The sequence below is a fragment of the Pan troglodytes genome, chromosome 23 (assembly GCF_028858775.2).
Source record: "Pan troglodytes isolate AG18354 chromosome 23, NHGRI_mPanTro3-v2.0_pri, whole genome shotgun sequence".
NCBI lineage: Eukaryota > Metazoa > Chordata > Mammalia > Primates > Hominidae > Pan > Pan troglodytes.
In genome coordinates this window covers 23,975,660-23,995,461 of record NC_086016.1, presented here as the reverse complement: position 1 = coordinate 23,995,461, position 19,802 = coordinate 23,975,660, and the positions used below count along the sequence as shown (strand labels likewise).

Sequence of the window (19,802 nt, the reverse complement as noted above, 5' to 3'; positions counted from 1 at the left end):
GTGCGATAGCGTGATCTTGGCTCACTGCAACCTCCGCCTCCTGGGTTCAAGTGATTCTCCTCCCTTAGCCTCCTGAGTAGCTGGGACTACAAGCATGCACCACCACACCTGGCTAATTTTTGTATATTTAGTAGAGATGGGGTTTCCCCATGTTGGCCAGGCTGGTGTCGAGCTCCTGACCTCAGGTGATCCGCCCACCTCGGCCTCCCAAAGTGCTGGGATTACAGGGTTGAGCCACCATGCCCGGCCCACATTTCCTTTATATTGCACCTGGCATTCACAATTATGTCCTCTAATCTTTTACCTATTAGATTGCTCTCAAATACTTGTATTTTATTTCATTGATTAATCTTCTCCTTACAGAACAATTTTCCACTTACTATGCTTATAGGATGCATTAGGTATTAACTTCACAGTAAGAATCAGAGTTTCTTAAGAAGTGTAAGTTTTCTAATAAAGTATATTTTAATTGTTGGTAAAAGTCTAAAATCTCACATGCCAAATAAACAAATAGGGGTCTCTGCAAAGAGAAAAAGGCCCTTTGATCAATGTGTTTTCTATGTTGTGGTTGTATGGGGATCGTCTAAATGATGGGTGAAGATGGGGTTGGGGTTGCTACTCACTTCACTGGAGGAGCGGGCAGAAACCTGCCTCTGCATTGCAGTTGCATAGGACACAGTGCTCTCTCCTGGGTTGTATATTAACAAGTGAATGTCCCTAGAGCCATGTGGGGGGCAAAGATGTTGGGGGCTTTGGTCCGCCATTAGAAATGTGGTGCTGTCACACATGCATTTTTATCTCGATGGATAACTATCTTTAAACTAGATATTTTCCCCAAAATATCAAAAATCATTTTCAACTACAAGCTAACGCTCCCACTTCATTTGTTCTTTCCAGATACTGCCTGAGGTATGTCAGAGGATAAGGAAAGGGCACAACAAGAGCACACACATGGGATCATTGTCTTGTGTGGGTGTTGGGGGCAAACAGGGACGTAGGGCCCAGGAAGCCTCAACTAAGTGTGAGGAGCAAGTCTGGGTCTGTAGAAGGAATAAAGAGAGCTCTGTGACAGAGGGAAAGGGGATTCTAATGAGAGGACAGGCATGGGCCCAGGTCACAAGAAGGTGGGATAAGGTTGAGGTGACCCTGCTGAACACACACTCAAAGGCAGACCACTGGAACCTCTGAGCATTTAGTCCAGCGTCTCCAAATAAAAGAGAAGGAAAATCTGGGAAAATAAATATTTCCTTAGTTTACCCTTGCATTCATTTTTACTAATGATTAATGCATGTGTATGTTCATATAAGTATCTAGCCACAAATATATTCACAACGTTTCCTATAAATATTCATTAATACTGCAGATTTAGTTATTTTAACTCATGATATTATTTTTAATAGTTTTGAATAGCGCACACTTTGTCACGTGGAAACCAGCCCTTGTCATTTTTGGTTTAGTTTAAACAGTGCTCTATGAGGCCCCCGCATGCCGAGTGAAGCTAGGGGAGCTCGTGAGTTTTCGTCTCACTTCCCCTGAGGCACTGTGTGAGCACTGAGGCTGCTGTCCCAGGCTGAGCAGTAATAGGCAGGCTTGTCCTTGGTCTGGAGGCCAGAGATGGTCAGAGATGCCATGTTCCTAACCGGGAGCCAGGGAATCTCTCTGAGATCCCTGAGAGTTGGCTGTTTTTCCTGTTGATCAGGTGTTTGGGGGCATGGCCCTGGTGCTGCTGCAGTCAGACAGCTCCATCTTTGCCAACATTGTTGCTGTCCCCAGTGCAGGTGAGTGTGGTTGTCTGTCCCAAGCCCTTGGATACAGAGAGCTGCTGAGTCTGCCCTGCCTGGGCCACAGACACTGCAGGGGGACAGAGAGGGCCATGAGAGCAGGTTTACAACCCAGTGAGCCAGAGAGTGAGGGGGTATGGAGCAGAGCTGGGTGTGGATCCCCCGACATAAGGTTCTTTCTCACCTGAATAGTGAGGGTGGAGATGGAGGAGAGGAGCCCAGAGCATGGTGCAGATTTCCAGCTTCCTGGAGCGCTGCTTTGGAAACTGAGCTCCTCTAAGTACCTTTGTATCTCCCAAAAACGTCGTAAGGTAGAGTCACTGTATTCACATAAGACATTGCTATGTGTCTCTTACTTGTCCACCCTGCTCTGGGTACTCACAGGTCAGAAGGAGAAAAGATAAAGAGGAGATGAGCTGACCCAGTGGGTGGAGGTGGCCTGGCTCATTATGACTCTGGGTCCTGGCAGGTCAGTGTTGCATCCCAAACCTAGTCCAGTGAGCTGATGGCTGAACTCCCTTGGAGGACCTGAGTGGTTTTCATTTGGGCAGGATCATCTCAGTGATGATCCTCACTGTCCTCAGACCCAAAATATTTCCTGCCTCTCTGCCACATCCCGGCATTTCAATGAGAGGAGCATCGGTTGTCCTGATCCTCTTTTCTGAAGCTGTTCATGAGGTTGGAGAGGAACCCAGGGTAGCTGGGAATTCTAAACAAAGCACGCATCAGGCTTAGCGATGCCCTTCTTACTAACAAAACGTTTGTCTTTCAGCTGTATCACCACATACATTGTGATTTCACTTAAGTCATCTATTAATATTCATTTTCTGTTTCAATTTTTTTATGAAAGCAATGCTCACAGGGTTGAATCACATTCATTTTATTGGCACTCATATCCTCAGCTACTGAAATAACTCTCTATTGTTTTAAATTATCTTTTAATCTTCGTATGTGTTTCCATCTTTTTCAGAGGCTCTTACATAAGTGTATATAATGTGCTTCCAGTCTAACTTTCAAATAGCTCATGGTATCAACTTAAAAAAAATTATAGTGCATGTTCATATTTTAAAATAATTTATTTCTTTAGCTCTTGGCTTTTTAATTTTATTTATGTATTTATTGCCTTTGAAACTCACAATAATACTTTGATTTTATTACTTCCAACTAGTTAGCATTCCATCAGCTAACTGCAGGTTATAAATTCCCCTTGTGTTTGACAACTAGCTTGCTTTTTATACTTTTCCCCTAGTAAGGACCTTATCATAAACATTTCCTTGTGTCTCTGTACAGAGTGGACTTGGTGCAAGACAGATGCTCACCCTCTTAAGGTATCTTCGTGCTGAGGGACTTTGCTCAAAATAGCTGAATTTGTTTATACAACCTGCTGTGAGTGAGAGTTTGGGATTCCCCACATCCTCACTGGCATCTTTTTTTTTATTTAAATTTGCAATATCATTTAACAGCTTTCCACCCTCAGTGGCTTCATGTCTTACTCAGAAGTATGCCCACAGGAATCAAAGGTCACTCAAATCCCACATTATCTACCTCTTCTCTCTCTTTTATCTTTCTGGCCCAGGCTCTAACACTCTAAACTTTCTTTTCTTGGTTTCTCTACAAAAGGTCTTCTCACTCCCTTCTTGCTCTTTTCTTACTCTCTTTGCTTTTTGCAAGGCCTGGAAAGCTCCCCATGCACAGACATGCTTGGCTCATTCCACAATTTCTACTTGAAGATCTTATTCCCTTCTCTTTGTCTCTGGTGGAATTTAACGTATTTTGATGTCACATTTATCTGCTCTCATTTTGAGACCCGTGAATGGCTTGTTTGTGTCCTTTGAACATTTTTACTGGGTTTCCTTTTTTTCTGTCTTCGCTCATTTCAAAGTTGTCTTCTGGATGCAAACAGCAATACTTTGTGCTTGCCAATGTCTTTCCACTCTTGCATATCCTTCTCTCTTTTTACCAACTGTGGCCCTCTTTGGGAAAAAAAAAGCTTCAAATAATTGCAACCAAATACTTCAAATTTTCTTTTATGAATTGACTTTTGGGTTTATTTAAGAAGTACTTTCTCATATGAAATAAAAATAATATTTTTATTTTTCCAAACTAAAGTTTTTAAACTTTTTCTTTTCTAAATTATACTTTAAATCTGTTTGGATTTTTTAATAAAAGTATGAATTAGGTACTCTACTTAATTTTATGAACAGAGTTAGCCATATTTCCAAGGTCACATAAAAAATCATCAGTCCTATCTACTCTAATTTTTAAGAGAATTATGGAAATGTCAAGATCTCAATCATGCATGATTTTAGCTAATATTGCTTGGTCAAATAACTCAATATCTGGTATCACTTCCATTACAAATTTTTGGTAAATAATCTTAGGTAATTTTTATCTCAATTTTCAATTTGAATTTTAAAGTAAGTTAAGCAGTTTCCTAAAATATTACTGAAATTTTAATTACACTTATATTAATTTGATGGATTCATCCTAGGACACTGCCATCTTTACAATATTGATTTATACAATCCATGACATAGTATAACTCTTATAGTGTATTGGTATTTTGTATTTTTTAACATTGTTTATTATTTTCTCCTATTAACCCCTTATACATTCATTGTCACATCATTTAAATACATTTTTATAATTTTTAGTTAATATGCATTACCTGTGTTGTACTTTTTAGAATAAAAAAGAAAAGTTCAGCAGCAAGGCCTCTATTCCATGACCATAATCCCATAGTGCTGCTTTTGTTGGGGCTTCAGGAGTCAGTAGTAAAAAGGAGAGTGACAGATGAGAAAATAGAATTAGTTAAATCTGAGTTCCTTTTCCAGTCGCTGGAGACACATGTGAGACCCAAGGATGCTGTGCCAGCTCAAGGGTGGTCTCCATGTCCTTCTTGCTTTCTGATGTGTCTGGAATTAGCCTCCCTCCATCCACACCATTATCTTTCTGAACAGATTCTGCAACTCCAGGGACAGGACATGTATTACCCAAACCAGTCTGACAGTTCACCCCAGTCACCACGATGGTGTCAGGGGACATGGTGTGACTGATCTGGTCAAGTTGTCCTGAAGGCCAGAATTCCTGATCAGTGGGTCAGGGATGGCAGGTCTCGATCATTCTGGGGGGATTGTGTGCAAATTGAAATCCTGGGACTGAGGAGGTAATTTGCTCCCATGTGAGCATTCATCCAGGGGCAAGAAACGGTCATGAAGAAAGAATATCTCAAAGAAGTCTAAGAGGGAGATTCCTCTCTTGCCATCTTGAATGAAAAAGTCTCTTTGATACCTTTGACAAAGGCTAACAGGCAGTTTGATATTTCCATTGGAGTAATGAGCTCAGGGCCTCCCCCAGCCCTCTTGCCCATGAAGGCTCCTTCTGCAGCGTGACTCAATACCATCCTGTCCGTGTTCTAAGGCCAGCCTTGAGCCCTCTCCCCTCACCCAGGCTTCAGTCCCTCCTCCCCACAAACATATGCTGGGTCTAAACAGTCTCCCCCAGTGACCCTAGCTGGACCCACAGCCATCATGCTTCCCACCTCCTTGTCCATCTTGTCTGAGGCATCTGGACTTTTCTTCACAAACTTAGCTCAGATCCTCTATCTTCCTTGTCCAACCCTCTGATGGCTCCTCTACCACCATTACTGAGCTCTCCTCTTCTCTCCTCACTAAGTGATGACATCTTATTGTATTGATATTATTACTCAATTGTCTCATCTCTTCCACCAGATGGTGTCTGGTCCATGAGGACAGGGACACTTCCTGTCTTGTCCACCCTGTTTCTTGAGCCCCTAGACCTAAGGCTGGCACGTAGTAGGTGCTAATTGAATGGTGTGGATGGACAGACGTCTGGCAGTTGAGGCTCTTTGGTCAGACACAGTGGGTGCTGTGTTCCTGGTCCTGTCCTGATCCATGATGGACTTGGTTCCCGGGGAAGCCTGACCCTGGTATTGAGGAATTGATATGGCTTGGCTCTGTGTCCCCACCCAAATCTCATGCTGAATTATAATATTAAGTGTTGGAGGAGGGGCTGGTAGGAGGTGATTGGATCATGGGGGCAGATTTCTTTCTTGCTGTTCTTAAGATTCACTATCATGAGTGAGTTCTTGTGAGTTCTGCTTGTTTAAAAGCGCATAGTATTTCCCCTTCTCTCTCTCTCCTGCTCTGCCATATCAAGATGTATTTGCTCCCCTCAGCCTTCCTCCATGATTGTAAGTTTCCTGAGGCCTCCAATTCATGCTTCCTGTACAGCCTGCAGAACTGTGAGTCAATTAAAGACTGTGAGCCTTTCTTCATAAATTACCCTGTCTCAGGTAGTTCTTTATAGCAATGTGAGAATGGACTAATATAGATATTTATTACAATATATGACAGTATGACAATTTATTATTGCCAAGGGTTGGATATGGGGGTAGAATTGAGAGAGGACTGGGAAACATTATTTAGGCCACGTTTGCTTCAATGCATCTCATACCCCACATTTTGTCCACCAAACAAAATCACAGTTAAGCACTTATTTGGTGAATGGGTTGGGGGCTGCACGGGGAAACTCTGTCACTGGAAAGACAGCATGTCTTTGTCTTCCTTCCCCGGTGGCCTACAGTTCTGTGTGAGCATTAATGCTTGTGTGCCAAGATAAAGAAAAATAGTTAGCCTTATCCCCAGACTGGAGCCCAGAAATGCTCAGCGAAGCCTGTGAACCAGGACAGGACCCTGAAGGCCAATGGCTGTTTTCACAAATGAGGAGCTATGGAGCCATTCCTGGGAGCTGCTAGTACTCATTAACACGAAAACCACCCCCAGTGCTGGTGGCACTTCCAGTGCAGGAGATAGTGACCCTCTACCTTGGGGCCCCTGCCACTGACGGAGGCTGAGTCAGCACAGACTTGGCCCAGGACCCTGGAAGTGGAAGAGACACAGAAGTGGTGATACTGTTCTAGAGACAAGAGGAGAAAGCAGAGTCCCTTGGGCTTCCCAGGGCTCCTCCCCTGGCCCTGTGTCTAGTCACCTGTACAGTGAGTGAGGAGTATGAGGAGGAGAGGGGACCAGTCCATGGTGGAGATTGGCCGGAGTCCTGCCTTCTGTGCCTACAGCTACCGCAGAGCTTCTCCCAATCTTTCTCCCTCTCTTTATACTCTTTGAGGAAAAAAATCCACCTATGCAAGTGACAACCTCTCAGCTTTTTGATCCCACTCTGTGTTTGAGTCAGGGTCAGGGCCCTGTGCCTTTGGGGATCAGGGGAATGAGCAGGAGTGGAGCTGTGTTGTCCCATGGGTTTGGAAGTTCACAGCTGTGAGGCCTTAGCAGAGGGCAGGAGACAGAATAGGTGGATGATGCCAGCTCTGAGCACACACACACCCTTCAGGAATGGACCCCAAGCACTCTCTGTTGTCCAGCCCCAGACACACTACTGGCTGATATGCTAACCATTCAAGTTTAATACCATCATGGAAGTAAAATAAATTGTAAGATTTATTTTTCAGAAACACAGTAGTCTAGGTAATTTTTGTAAAGATAATATATATTGCAACAAAATAATTGAAGCTCTCTGAGTCCAATTTCAAATATGATAGAGATCTCAAGTATGACACTGAAGGAGAAAATATAATTGACTAATATCCTATGGCTCTTGGTGTTTATTTATGTGAGGCAGAATGCAGTGGAGAAACCCTGTGAGCAGTCTCTGCAGTGACTCAGTCTGATAAGAGAGCAGAATCCACTGAATACATGTTGTCCCTTCATTCTGTGCCTCCCATAATGCATTGTGCCACACCAGCCTATTGTGACTCTCAGCGGGGACTCATGAATTCAATACCATGTCTTCTGTCTGCATTGGGTGAAAAACCTGTAGGTTTGTCTGTAGAGTGGGACACTGGATCACTGGATTTCACAGCCAGGCAGGGGAGCTGGACTAAGTTATTCTTACTGTCTCTCAATCAACACACTTCAGTCTCCTCAGATTCTGGTTTTTCGTGTTTGTTTGTTTTGGTATTGAGATAGGATTACTTTTATCTTACACTCATGAGATTGAAAAAAATAACAAACATTATTGGTTTAAAATGTAAATTATTTTCACTGTGTCTAGCTAGGGTACTGTCAGGCTAGATAATACACCATTTTTTTGTTGAAAGAAAGTAAGGAAAGCCTTCTGTCCTGCATTGTTCCATCACCACTAACATCATTGTGAAGAGGTCACCAGGGGACAATGTGAAACTTCTGAGGTCAGCAAGGCCTGAAGCAAACTCAAATGGTTCCTATTTCAACAAAGTTGGACTCTTGCTTACAGGCCTGTGCACATGGTGGAGCAGGTGCTTCCTCCCCAGGGGCAAACTCAGAACTCACAGCCACCCTACACCTCCCCTTTAGAGAGGAGCTGTTCTCTGGGATGAAGACTCAGAAATGTATGCCTATGATGGTGGTAAAAAGAATCAGGTTTGAATAATGGACCAGACAAACACTGACATTTTACCAAAAAATATGAGGGAGATAAAAAGAACATTGCGGTGTCCAGCCTCAGTTTGAAGACCCAGGGGTTCCTGCAACATCCACACCATGGCCTGGACTCCTCCTTTCCTCCTACTCTTCCCTCTTCTCTCACACAGCTCAGGTTCATGGAGATCTGGGTGGGGCTGGGCAGATGAGGGACCAGAAGGCCACTCGAGAGGGGGTGTTCTAGGCTGACCAGTCTCTAAGGGAAGAAGGTGCATCACCAAGTACATGTGCCCCTTGAGCCTCAGTGGGCTCATCTAGAAAATGGGTTTTTCTCTCAGCAGAGCCCATCTAGATGGGTGGGGGCTCAGTGGGGTGAAACCTCACCCCTGGATCGCAAAAAAGGGCGACATGGAGAGAGGCGCCTGAGAGATGCCAGAACCAACTCTGACCATCTGGCCCTCAACTCATCACCTTGTAGATGCTGCCTGTTGGCCAGGCCTGGTTAATTGTTTTCCTTCTTCTCTGCCTTGAATAAACAGGGATTCCCAAGGGTAAGCAGAGCCTCACAAACAGGATGAGGCTACTAATGTGCCTTCCCTGCCCATGGGTGCTCTCCCTGATAGGTTCCCCTTCAGCTCTCAGGCTGAGGGCAGAGACAAGAGCAGGTTCACAGCTGACTCTTCCAGTTCAGCCCCATCCTGAGTCCAGTACAATGTGGCCAGTGTGGTGAGAGGCAGGTCTTCAATTGTCAAATAGTTATTGAGTGCCTACCTTCTCCTGGGCACAGAGTTTAGTGTTGGGAATGCCATGATGATCTAGAGAGCCTCATTCCTGCTTCATGCTGACCCTAATGGGAGCACAAGGATGGAAGGCCACAGGGGACCTTCCTTCCTCCCTTCTGCCACTGGGGGTAAGGAGGCCAGAGAAGCCTCTGCTGCACTCAGGGTTCTGATGCAGGATGACCTGGTGGGATCATAGAGGAGGAGGGAACAGGGTGTGACGTGAGAACTGAGGAAGCATCAGCATGTCCTTAGGCTTCCTGGGATTCAGGTGAAGATGTAGAGAAATTCACAAAGTAGACATGGAGGGAGAAACACAGAGCTGAATAACAGAATCCAGGAGAAGAGAATTCCCAGGAATACAGGGATTGTGATTCAGAAAGAGAGACCCTGGCAGGGCAAGCGCCTCAGAAATCCAGTAACATGCGATGTGGTTTCCTGGGGCCAGGAGCCTACTTACTGGCAGGGCCTGATCTGTTAGGGCTACTGGAAAGGAAGGCAGGAGAAGCCATGTGTCAGCAGGCGGAAGCATGCAGAAAGGTGAGAACACGGGCAGAAGGAGAGTAGATTTCACTTGAGGAGAGGCTGGAGAGGAGGTGTGAGATGGGAATGTCCAAAATCTTTGCTAGATATTTTATATAAATTGGATCCTGTCACTTTGTAGATTTTTTCTTACAGGAGAAGATAAATTCAGAGCTTAGAGAGTTCTACTATTGTTGTTTAAGACAGTGTTTCTCTAACACAGGAAATTATCCTCACAGGTCCTGCCCTAGTGGAATAGAAACTCTGTGTGTTTTAAAATGTTCTTTAAAATTATTCACCATTTTACTGGTCTTTTCAGAAATATGAGTCGATTAAAATTTTTGACATGTTCATCTTGCATTTTTGAAAGTAATGTATAATCTTTTTATTATAATCATACTCTAACCCTTTTGAGGTTATTCATTGAGAAAACCAAGAAAATTTACTACCTTGTATTTACACTGTTGTTTCTAAGGAGTGAACTCTTGAATCTCTGGAATTTATTTTCTTGGATCATGGAGTAGTTCCTATGAGGAATTAAAACTTTTTCCTTGTTCACCTGTATTTTTCTAGAAGATATCTCTCCTCTGTTCCTTTCTTTGTGACAATGGGCTATTGATAAATGCTTTTCTTTTTTATTCCTGAAGGAGGTAAAATAGATAAATGTTTTGGCATCATTAGCTAGTTAGTGGAAAATAAGCCATAAGAGGGAATAAGAACTTAAAAGAAGGTGCAGAATTTGGGGAAAGAAGTGGCTGTAGGCCTGAAGACATAACTTGATCTTATTGGATAGAAACAAAATATTCTAGAGAGACACTGAGAGGGAGAGTCTAAAGTTTCAGGGCAAAAAAAGGAGAATTCAATTAGAGCTTTAATAGCTAGATTGGTGTCCTGAAAGGACAGAGACAGTGCTGAATTAAACAGGCTGACACTGATCCCAGACCACTGGGACAAGGGCCCCATGAAAAGTAGACTCTCAGCAATGACACAGCTTTGGGAGGTGAGCAGAAGGAGGCCCCACTTGGAAGTGTGTGGGCATTGGGAAAGGTGCAGGTGCTGGACCCTCAGGCTGCTTCTCACCTGAGGGAGGGACAGGTGCACAGGTGGTGGGCAGTGGCCACTCCTGTGGCTTCCTGACCTCCTTGCCTTTCTTACCCCCTCTGGGACAAGGAGGCCATCATGGGGATGTGTATCTGCTTCCTCCCTCTCCTGAGACTACCTGTATCTCAGGTCAGTGCCTGCATGGCAATAGTGTGTCTGTCTAAAATTGGTCTGTGGGAAGAATGTCAGCAACATCAGGGAGCTTGAACTTTGTGAGCCAGAAATTGCCTGGCTTGTGATCCTGTCCAGGTGCCAGCATCTACAGGACAAAACCCAACATGAACTAAGGATGGGAGTGGATGACAGAGTGATGCACATTGTGGGATCACGTAGGCAAACCTCCTTTTTTTCCTGTTGTCTGGACCCAAAGTCTCCCAGCCATGAGATGAGCATGTGACTGACCCCAGCTGCAACTACAGGCATCTGCATTCTGCTGTCCAAACCGATCAGACAACCCACTGGTCAACATGATGGCGTCAGGGGAGATGGTGTGAGTGATCTGATCTAGTATTCTCAAAGGCAAAAATTCCTGGTGGGTTGGTCAGAGTGTATTCCCTCATTCTGGAGCATTTGTGTGTGAATGTGATACCTGAGACTGAGCAGTATCTTGTTTGCGCATGGGAATTTAGCCTAGGGACAGGACAGGACATGGAGAAGAGACATCTCAAGTAAAACTCATAGTGGGATTCCCCCCTTGCCATTTGGAGAGAAAAGCGTCCTGTGACAACTTTGAAAGAGGCTGGGAGGCTGTTGTCTGAGTTTCCATCATGGTGATTAGCTCATGGCCTCCCCCAGCCTCGTTGCTCATGGAGGCCCCCTCAGCAGGGGTTTCGCATCCACCCCCTCCACTTTCCAAGGCTATTCCTGAGCCCTCTCTCCTCACCCAGGCTTCAGTCCCTCCTCTCACAAACACAGGCTAGACCTGACCTTTCTCTCCAATAACCCCAGCTGGCCCCGTGGCCTTCATGCTTGCTGCCTCCTTGTTCATCTTCTTTGAGGCATCTGGACTTTTCTTCATAAACTTGAGTCAGATCCTGTGTCTTCCTTGCCCAACCTTCTGATGGCTCCTCTACCCCCAACTGAGCTCTCCTCACTGTGTGATGACATCATATTGTCGCATTGACATTTTTACTTGATTGCCTTATCTGTTCCACCACTCAGTGTCAGCTCCATGAGGACAGGGCCCCTTCCTCTCTTGTTCATCATGTACCTTGAACCCCTGGATCTGAGCCTGGTGCATAGTAGCTTCTCAGTGAATGAGGTGGATAAACAGACCTTTGGGAGTCGACTATCCTGAGTCAGACACAATGACCCTGGTCCTGTTTTGACCCGTTATGGATTTGGTTTCCAGGACAGCCTGATCTTGGTATTGAGGGATTTCTCTTAATATGAGACAATACGACAATTTGTTACTGCCAAGGGTTGGGTGTGAGGGTAGAATTGAGAGGACAGAAACACATTCTCCACACTGCGTTCACTGGAGTGAGTTTTAAAATCTAAATTTTTACTAAACAAATGAAAAGCAACGTTAATCAGCTGACTTGCCCAAGAAGTGGGGGCTGCACAGAGAAGCTCCATTGCTGGATGGGCAGCAGCTTTTTCTCCCACTTCCCCACTGGCCTGAAGTACTGCCTGAGCCTTGGTGCTTGTGTCCCAAGCTGAGAATAAAAATCAGCCTTTTCCTCTGCCTGGAGTCCAGAGATGCTCAGAGAGGCCATGTTCTCCAACCTGGAGCCTCAGCATTGGGCCTATGCCCCTAAGGGTCAATGACTGCTTTTATATATGTGGAGCTCTGGGTCTCTCGGAGGCATGTTTGTACCAGAGCACATGCCCGTGCCCAACATTGCTGCTGCTTCTAGTGCAGGAGCTGGTACCCACCTGCCCCACAGATGCATGCACTGCAGGTGGCTGGGTCAGCACAGGCTGGGCTCAGGACCCTGGACATTAAGACAGACACAGGGTGAGAGGTGGGTCAGTGGACAGAGACACATGCATAATCCTTGGTCTTTTGATCACCAGCCCTGACACTGAGCCCTAGCCACCTGTGCAGTGAAGGAGAAGGCGGGGGAGAGACCATAGTGGAGACCCATACATAGCTCTACATCCTGAGGATCATCAACTGAGCCTGGGCTCTCCAAGTCCCTTGTACTCCCTCCAGCAGCTCAGGGTGAGGAGGGCATCCTTCATACCAACCAGCCTCCTCCCCTGGGCTGTCCAAGCCCTTTCCTGGGCCATGACTTCGATCCCTCCCTGAAAAGCTGACACATGAAGAGGATGGTCCTGGTTGATGCTGTTCTGTGGCTCCCTGGGGGCCTATAAGGAAACAGCTGCTGGTCTTGTGAGCGGGGGGTAGAGGGCTCCAGCCCAGGGTCAGGGAGTGGCTCTCGTATGGGGTCTCCAGCACAAGCTTTAGGGACAGACCACAGAACAGCCTACTGCCTGAGGTCCAGATGCACCCATGTATCCTGTCTCCTCCACTGTTCACTTTGTCATCCCCAAGAAGGATGGAGATGGGCAGTGTTTAGGCCATAACACACCTTAGTCTCACATCTCCACAGACCCTCCTTCCTGGATATACTTGCTTAGCTCACTGTGAGGTTTATAGGGCAGTTCTGGGAGGCTGGACTCCCTGAGGAGCCTCCACTAGGGGACATCAGAGCAGGAAGCCCAATGGGGACAGGGCAGTGCCTCCCTCCAGGACACAGGGAGCTGCTCCCTCTTTCTTCTCCCTGGGCTGTCTAGAGCCTGCACCCAGACTGCTTTGCTTCTCTCTGGGCCTATTTCTTCTTCTCAGCCCCTCAAGAAATTAGACTGCAGAAAAGGAAAAGATTAAAAAATAAATTTAAAAATATTTGCCAGCACCAAGCATAAATTCTAGGGCAATATGACACCAAGTGCAATTTTGAGAGGAGAGAGGGGAGCCCTAGGTAGGCTTCTGATTCCTAATTATCCTTCCTTATTTGGGCACTGAGAGGCAAATAACATCTTCCAAAGGGCAGGGTCAGCACTCTCTAAATCTGTCCTGAGTACATGGAATGATGACTCTTTCAGGATTTGGAAACAATTTCTAAGGCTCATTTTTCTTCTGTCAAGAGAAAATGGTTAGCTCCACAGGCACTGAATTCAGCACATTTGGAAAATTAGGTAATATTTCATAGTCATCATGATATTCTTGTTTCCGTTTTTAGTTTTCCTGAGACTTCAGAAAACTTGAATGAGAAATTGAGAGTAGAAACATTTTAAACCAGATGGTGCTTCCAAGTGGAGTGTGTACATATAAAACATATTTGAAAATTTAAAACTTGTCATATAACAAGACCCTGAGCAGGCTGAGGTTTCTGTCCCACTTCCTCATCTGCCTGTGTCACTGTGTGAATGCCAGTGTCCCAGGTCTGACAGTAATAGTCAGCCTCATCCTCAGACTGGAGGCTGGAGATGGTGAGGTAGCGCTCAGCCCCAGAGCTGGAGCCTGAGAAGCGATCAGGGATCCCGTCCCCCTTGCTGTGGCTGCCATCACTGTTAAGCTTCATCAAGTACCGAGGGCCCTTCTCTGGCTGCTGCTGATGCCATGCAATGGCGTAGCTGCTGTGCCCACTGCTCAGAGTGCAGGTGAGCTTGACCGAGGCTCCCAGGGAGGCAGAGGCAGAGGGCGATTGAGTCAGCACAAGCTGGGAGAGAGACCCTGAAAACACAGACACCCATTATCGGCTGGAGTCAAGAAAAGAGGGAAGGACATTCCTGGCATAAGTTTGGGAGGTGGTATCAGTGAGCTGGAGGTCAGGGTGCTGAGGGCCATCCTGACCTGTGCAGTGGAGGAGGAGGGTGAGGAGGAGGAGTAGGGTAGAAGCCATGGTGCAGACTCCCCAGAGCTCTGCTGAGGCTGACAGATGCAGGTATTTCTTACCCACCCTGTAGTCCCAGAGGAGAGAGAGGGGCCCTTCATGCAAATGTGCTCCTCTTCCTCTGCCCAACCAAATCACTCCGTGTGCCTGAGTGTCAGTCCCAGTGGTGGGGTGACATTTCTGGGAGGGGTTACCTGGGCTGGGCCTGGCCTGAGGCTCTCCAAGGGCGCAGAGAGAGCGCAGCTGCTGGCCCCAGTGAACCCTGCGTGGAGACCAAGTTCAAGTGTTTGGTTTCCCAGCTGAGAAACCCACAGAGCCCTCAGCAGCAGACCAACAGCACCCCCTTCTGCCTAGGCCCAGGTCCATCGTGTCTGTGACCAGATGCCAGTGGGTCCTGACAGAGGCTTCTGCCCGGACCAGGGCCTTGACCACGGCCTGCTCTCTGTCCAAGGGCAAAGTGGGACCCCTCATCAGGGCAGCCTCCTATTTTATTTCAGACTTTAGTTTTCCATTTAGCCCTCTTCAGTGGGAACGGGACACACGATCCACCCCACTTTGCAAGAAGTCCTCAGGAGAAAGGTGTCTCTCATACACGTTCTATTTGGTAGGTGTAATGGGATAATTTACGTTGACTGGAACAGAATGTCTCCATTCTGCAGTAATGGAGATGTTGTGAGAATGGATTGGACTGTTGGCTACATGAGCATCTGCATTTGTAAAAACCATCAAACTGTATAATTAAGACCTGTGAATTTTACTTTATATAAGTTATCTTTCTATATAATAAACAGAAAAAACAGGAGAAAATGGCAACTTTTCAGACAAAACCCGATGGAATTTGCCACCAGCAGAACTGCTCTACAGGAAATTCTAAAACTGTTTTTCAGTGAGATGAAAAATAATCTGTTAGTAGCCCCCCAAATTAGAAATAAATATTCTAAAAAGTGGAGAAAAGAGGGTAAACTCAAAGGAAAATGGAGTACATAAAACAATGATTTTTACATCAGTTGGTGTTACATGCATATATGTGTAAACGTAATGGTGCATGTGTATCTACTTATGAACACATATTAATAAAGGTGCATGCATATTTGTAAACATAACATAACTGTATGTTTTGATATTAGGTAAATTGCTAGAGAGTAAATGGAATTGAAGTTTCTGCACTCTGACTCTGTACTCCCTGAAGCTCTATTTTAGACCCTGAGCTGCCCTAGTCTTTTTATAGTTTCCCAAACAATCAAGGGGACAGATTTTCTACCTTGAAATAAAAACTTAATGTAGGGCTGTCCCCACCTCACCCCTTGGCCTGGATGCTCCCAGGCCAGCAGGAGAATGAGAAGAGAAGAGTTGAGCCTGGGGAGCTTTCCAATGGGGAGAGGACACTTGGCCTTTGATAGGCCCCGGGTCCAACAGGTCAAAGCTTTGGGCCAATCAGGGAATGGGGAACTTGCCATCTGATCAAACCCGAGGGAGACCCCGAGTGTTTTCCCAGCTGGTGGGACCGTGTCAGGAGAGCTTCAATGTCCCTGACTGATTGCCGGCCCCAGTTTCTATCAGGCCTCTTCGACAGGCCTGAGCCCTTCCCTGGAGGGTCCTAGATGGCCTGGATCAACTTTTCTAGTGCTGCTGCTGCTCATCACCTCAGAATGGATGTATCGAAATTCCAAGTTCTAGATGAGCATTGTTGGCCCAGAGGAGACAATCTCACTGGGACTAAGTTAGAGAAGACTTGTCTTCCATCAGCATAGCATAGGAGTAATAGGCTTTTTAATTAGATCAAATAGAGCAACCCAAAAGAAGTAAAACAGGAAAAAAAGAAATCTATCTTTCCACGTTTTAGTATCCTGGATGCAAAAAATTAAATTCTTTCTACTGCTCATGCATTGGGTAAACCCCTCACCAGTCAGTTTTAGGCACTTATTTTGTTTTATTTTATCTTTTTTTAAACCTTTATTTCTTATTCAAAAGTACATCCCAATGTCCTACAGTTAGTACTCTGCTATGTGGAAATAATAAGAAAACATCTAATTTGTTTTTCTTTTTTTTTTTTTTTTTTGTATTTCTTTCTTTTTTTTTTTTAATTTATTTTTTCTTAATTTTTTATTATACTTTAAGTTTTAGGGTACATGTGCACACTGTGCAGGTTAGTTACATATGTATACATGTGCCATGCTGGTGCGCTGCACCCACTAACTCGTCATCTAGCATTAGGTATATCTCCCAATGCTATCCCTCCCCCCTCCCCCCTCCCCACCACAGTCCCCAGAGTGTGATATTCCCCTTCCTGTGTCCATGTGATCTCATTGTTCAATTCCCACCTATGAGTGAGAATATGCGGTGTTTGGTTTTTTGTTCTTGCGATAGTTTACTGAGAATGATGGTTTCCAGTTTCATCCATGTCCCTACAAAGGACATGAACTCATCATTTTTTTATGGCTGCATAGTATTCCATGGTGTATATGTGCCACATTTTCTTAATCCAGTCTATCATTGTTGGACATTTGGGTTGGTTCCAAGTCTTTGCTATTGTGAATAATGCCGCAATAAACATACGTGTGCATGTGTCTTTATAGCAGCATGATTTATAGTCCTTTGGGTATATACCCAGTAATGGGATGGCTGGGTCAAATGGTATTTCTAGTTCTAGATCCCTGAGGAATCGCCACACTGACTTCCACAATGGTTGAACTAGTTTACAGTCCCACCAACAGTGTAAAAGTGTTCCTATTTCTCCACATCCTCTCCAGCACCTGTTGTTTCCTGACTTTTTAATGATTGCCATTCTAACTGGTGTGAGATGATATCTCACAGTGGTTTTGATTTGCATTTCTCTGATGGCCAGTGATGATGAGCATTTTTTCATGTGTTTTTTGGCTGCATAAATGTCTTCTTTTGAGAAGTGTCTGTTCATGTCCTTCGCCCACTTTTTGATGGGGTTGTTTGTTTTTTTCTTGTAAATTTGTTTGAGTTCATTGTAGATTCTGGATATTAGCCCTTTGTCAGATGAGTAGGTTGCGAAAATTTTCTCCCATGTTGTAGGTTGCCTGTTCACTCTGATGGTAGTTTCTTTTGCTGTGCAGAAGCTCCTTAGTTTAATTAGATCCCATTTGTCAATTTTGGCTTTTGTTGCCATTGCTTTTGGTGTTTTGGACATGAAGTCCTTGCCCACGCCTATGTCCTGAATGGTAGTGCCTAGGTTTTCTTCTAGGGTTTTTATGGTTTTAGGTCTAACATTTAAATCTTTAATCCATCTTGAATTGATTTTTGTATAAGGTGTAAGGAAGGGATCCAGTTTCAGCTTTCTACATATGGCTAGCCAGTTTTCCCAGCACCATTTATTAAATAGGGAATCCTTTCCCCATTGCTTGTTTTTCTCAGGTTTGTCAAAGATCAGATAGTTGTAGGTAAGTGGCGTTATTTCTGAGGGCTCTGTTCTGTTCCATTGATCTATATCTCTGTTTTGGTACCAGTACCATGCTGTTTTGGTTACTGTAGCCTTGTAGTATAGTTTGAAGTCAGGTAGTGTGATGCCTCCAGCTTTGTTCTTTTGGCTTAGGATTGACTTGGCGATGCGGGCTCTTTTTTGGTTCCATATGAACTTTAAGGTAGTTTTTTCCAATTCTGTGAAGAAAGTCATTGGTAGCTTGATGGGGATGGCATTGAATCTGTAAATTACCTTGGGCAGTATGGCCATTTTCACGATATTGATTCTTCCTACCCATGAGCATGGAATGTTCTTCCATTTGTTTGTATCCTCTTTTATTTCCTTGAGCAGTGGTTTGTAGTTCTCCTTGAAGAGGTCCTTCACATCCCTTGTAAGTTGGATTCCTAGGTATTTTATTCTCTTTGAAGCAATTGTGAATGGGAGTTCACTCATGATTTGGCTCTCTGTTTGTCTGTTGTTGGTGTATAGGAATGCTTGTGATTTTTGTACATTGATTTTGTATCCTGAGACTTTGCTGAAGTTGCTTATCAGCTTAAGGAGATTTTGGGCTGAGACGATGGGGTTTTCTAGATAAACAATCACGTCATCTGCAAACAGGGACAATTTGACTTCCTCTTTTCCTAATTGAATACCCTTTATTTCCTTCTCCTGCCTGATTGCCCTGGCCAGAACTTCCAACACTATGTTGAATAGGAGCGGTGAGCTAATTTGTTTTTCAAGTATTACATTTTTTACCCATGAATTATCCATACTGGGCCAGGTGTGGTGGCTTATGCCTGTAATTCCAGCAATTTGGGAGGCCAAGGCAGGAGGATCAGTTGAGCCCAGTAGTTACAGACCAGCCTGGGCAACATAGTGAGATGTTGTCTCTACAAAAAATAAGCAAAATTAGCCAGGCATGGTGGTGCGTGCCCGTAGGCTTAGCTACTTGTGAAGCTGAGGTGGGAGGATTGCTTGAGCCTGGGAGTTTGAGGCTGCAGTGGGCCATGATTGCACCACTGCACTCCAGCCTGGGCAACAGAGTGAGACACTGTCTCAAAAACAAAACAAAACAAAAAAAAGCCAGGCGTTGTGGCTTATGCCTATAATTCCAGCTCTTCGGGAGGCCGAGGTGAACACATCACGTGAGGTCAGAAGTTCGAGACCAGCCTCGCCCACATGGCAAAACCCCATCTCTACTAAAAATACAAAAATTAGCTGGGTGTGGTGGCGGGCGCCTGTATCCCAGCTACTCAGGAGGCTGAAGCAGGAGAATCGCTTGAATCTGGGAGGCAGAGGTTGCAGTGAGGCAAGACTGTGCCACTGCACTCCAGTCTGGGCAACAGAATGAGATTTTTTCAAAAAACAACGACAACAACAAAAAAGAAACGGAAAGAAATATCCACACTGTATGTTTGTGTTATTAATTCAGGATTACATGGTAAAACTTTTCCATCATTTACTTTCATTTAATGTTTTCTGTAAACATAATTATAGATACACGTTAAGGTGAAAAAATATGTAATAAAGGTTTAGTTACACTTCAACCAGTTTTCCTCAAAAGTGGCATCTTACAACACAATATGCAATTTACAAAATCAGAATGATGCAATTAACATTGAAGTAATGCTTTATGCCATTTTAACTAGGTGTTTATTTGTGTTATCATTTTACTTTTGTGTATATACTTCTATTTAGAGTTTATTATAGAATCGCATGCTTGCCTCTTGTTTTTTATTTTTCTCAGTGTGACAAACTCTGTGTTTAATATATGTGCTTAGTTCATTTACATTTAATGAAATTATTCACATGGTTGGATTTAAGCTTACAATTTTAGTGTAAGTTTCCTTTTTGTCTTTATAACTTTTGTTCCTCTCCACCCTGTTTCTGCTACTTTTGGATTATTTGAGTATTAT

General features: G+C 44.6%; 1 protein-coding gene and 1 gene segment (V, D, J or C); one reads left to right on the top strand and one right to left on the bottom strand.

The window, feature by feature from the left end:
- Nucleotides 1-9,118: 9,118 nt before the first annotated feature.
- Nucleotides 9,119-19,802, top strand: part of LOC458683 (PRAME family member 20) — a 47,360-nt gene continuing 36,676 nt past the window's right edge. The window contains exon 1 of the mRNA XM_009437895.4: nt 9,119-9,534. Within this exon, the coding sequence (XP_009436170.3) occupies nt 9,525-9,534 (10 nt within the window). The 5' untranslated portion in view covers nt 9,119-9,524. The remainder of the gene's footprint in view (nt 9,535-19,802) is intronic.
- LOC134809748 (immunoglobulin lambda variable 4-69-like) lies at nt 12,733-14,518 on the bottom strand. The segment is given in 3 exon segments: nt 12,733-12,930; nt 13,965-14,299; nt 14,420-14,518. Coding segments are annotated over 3 exon segments (582 nt in total).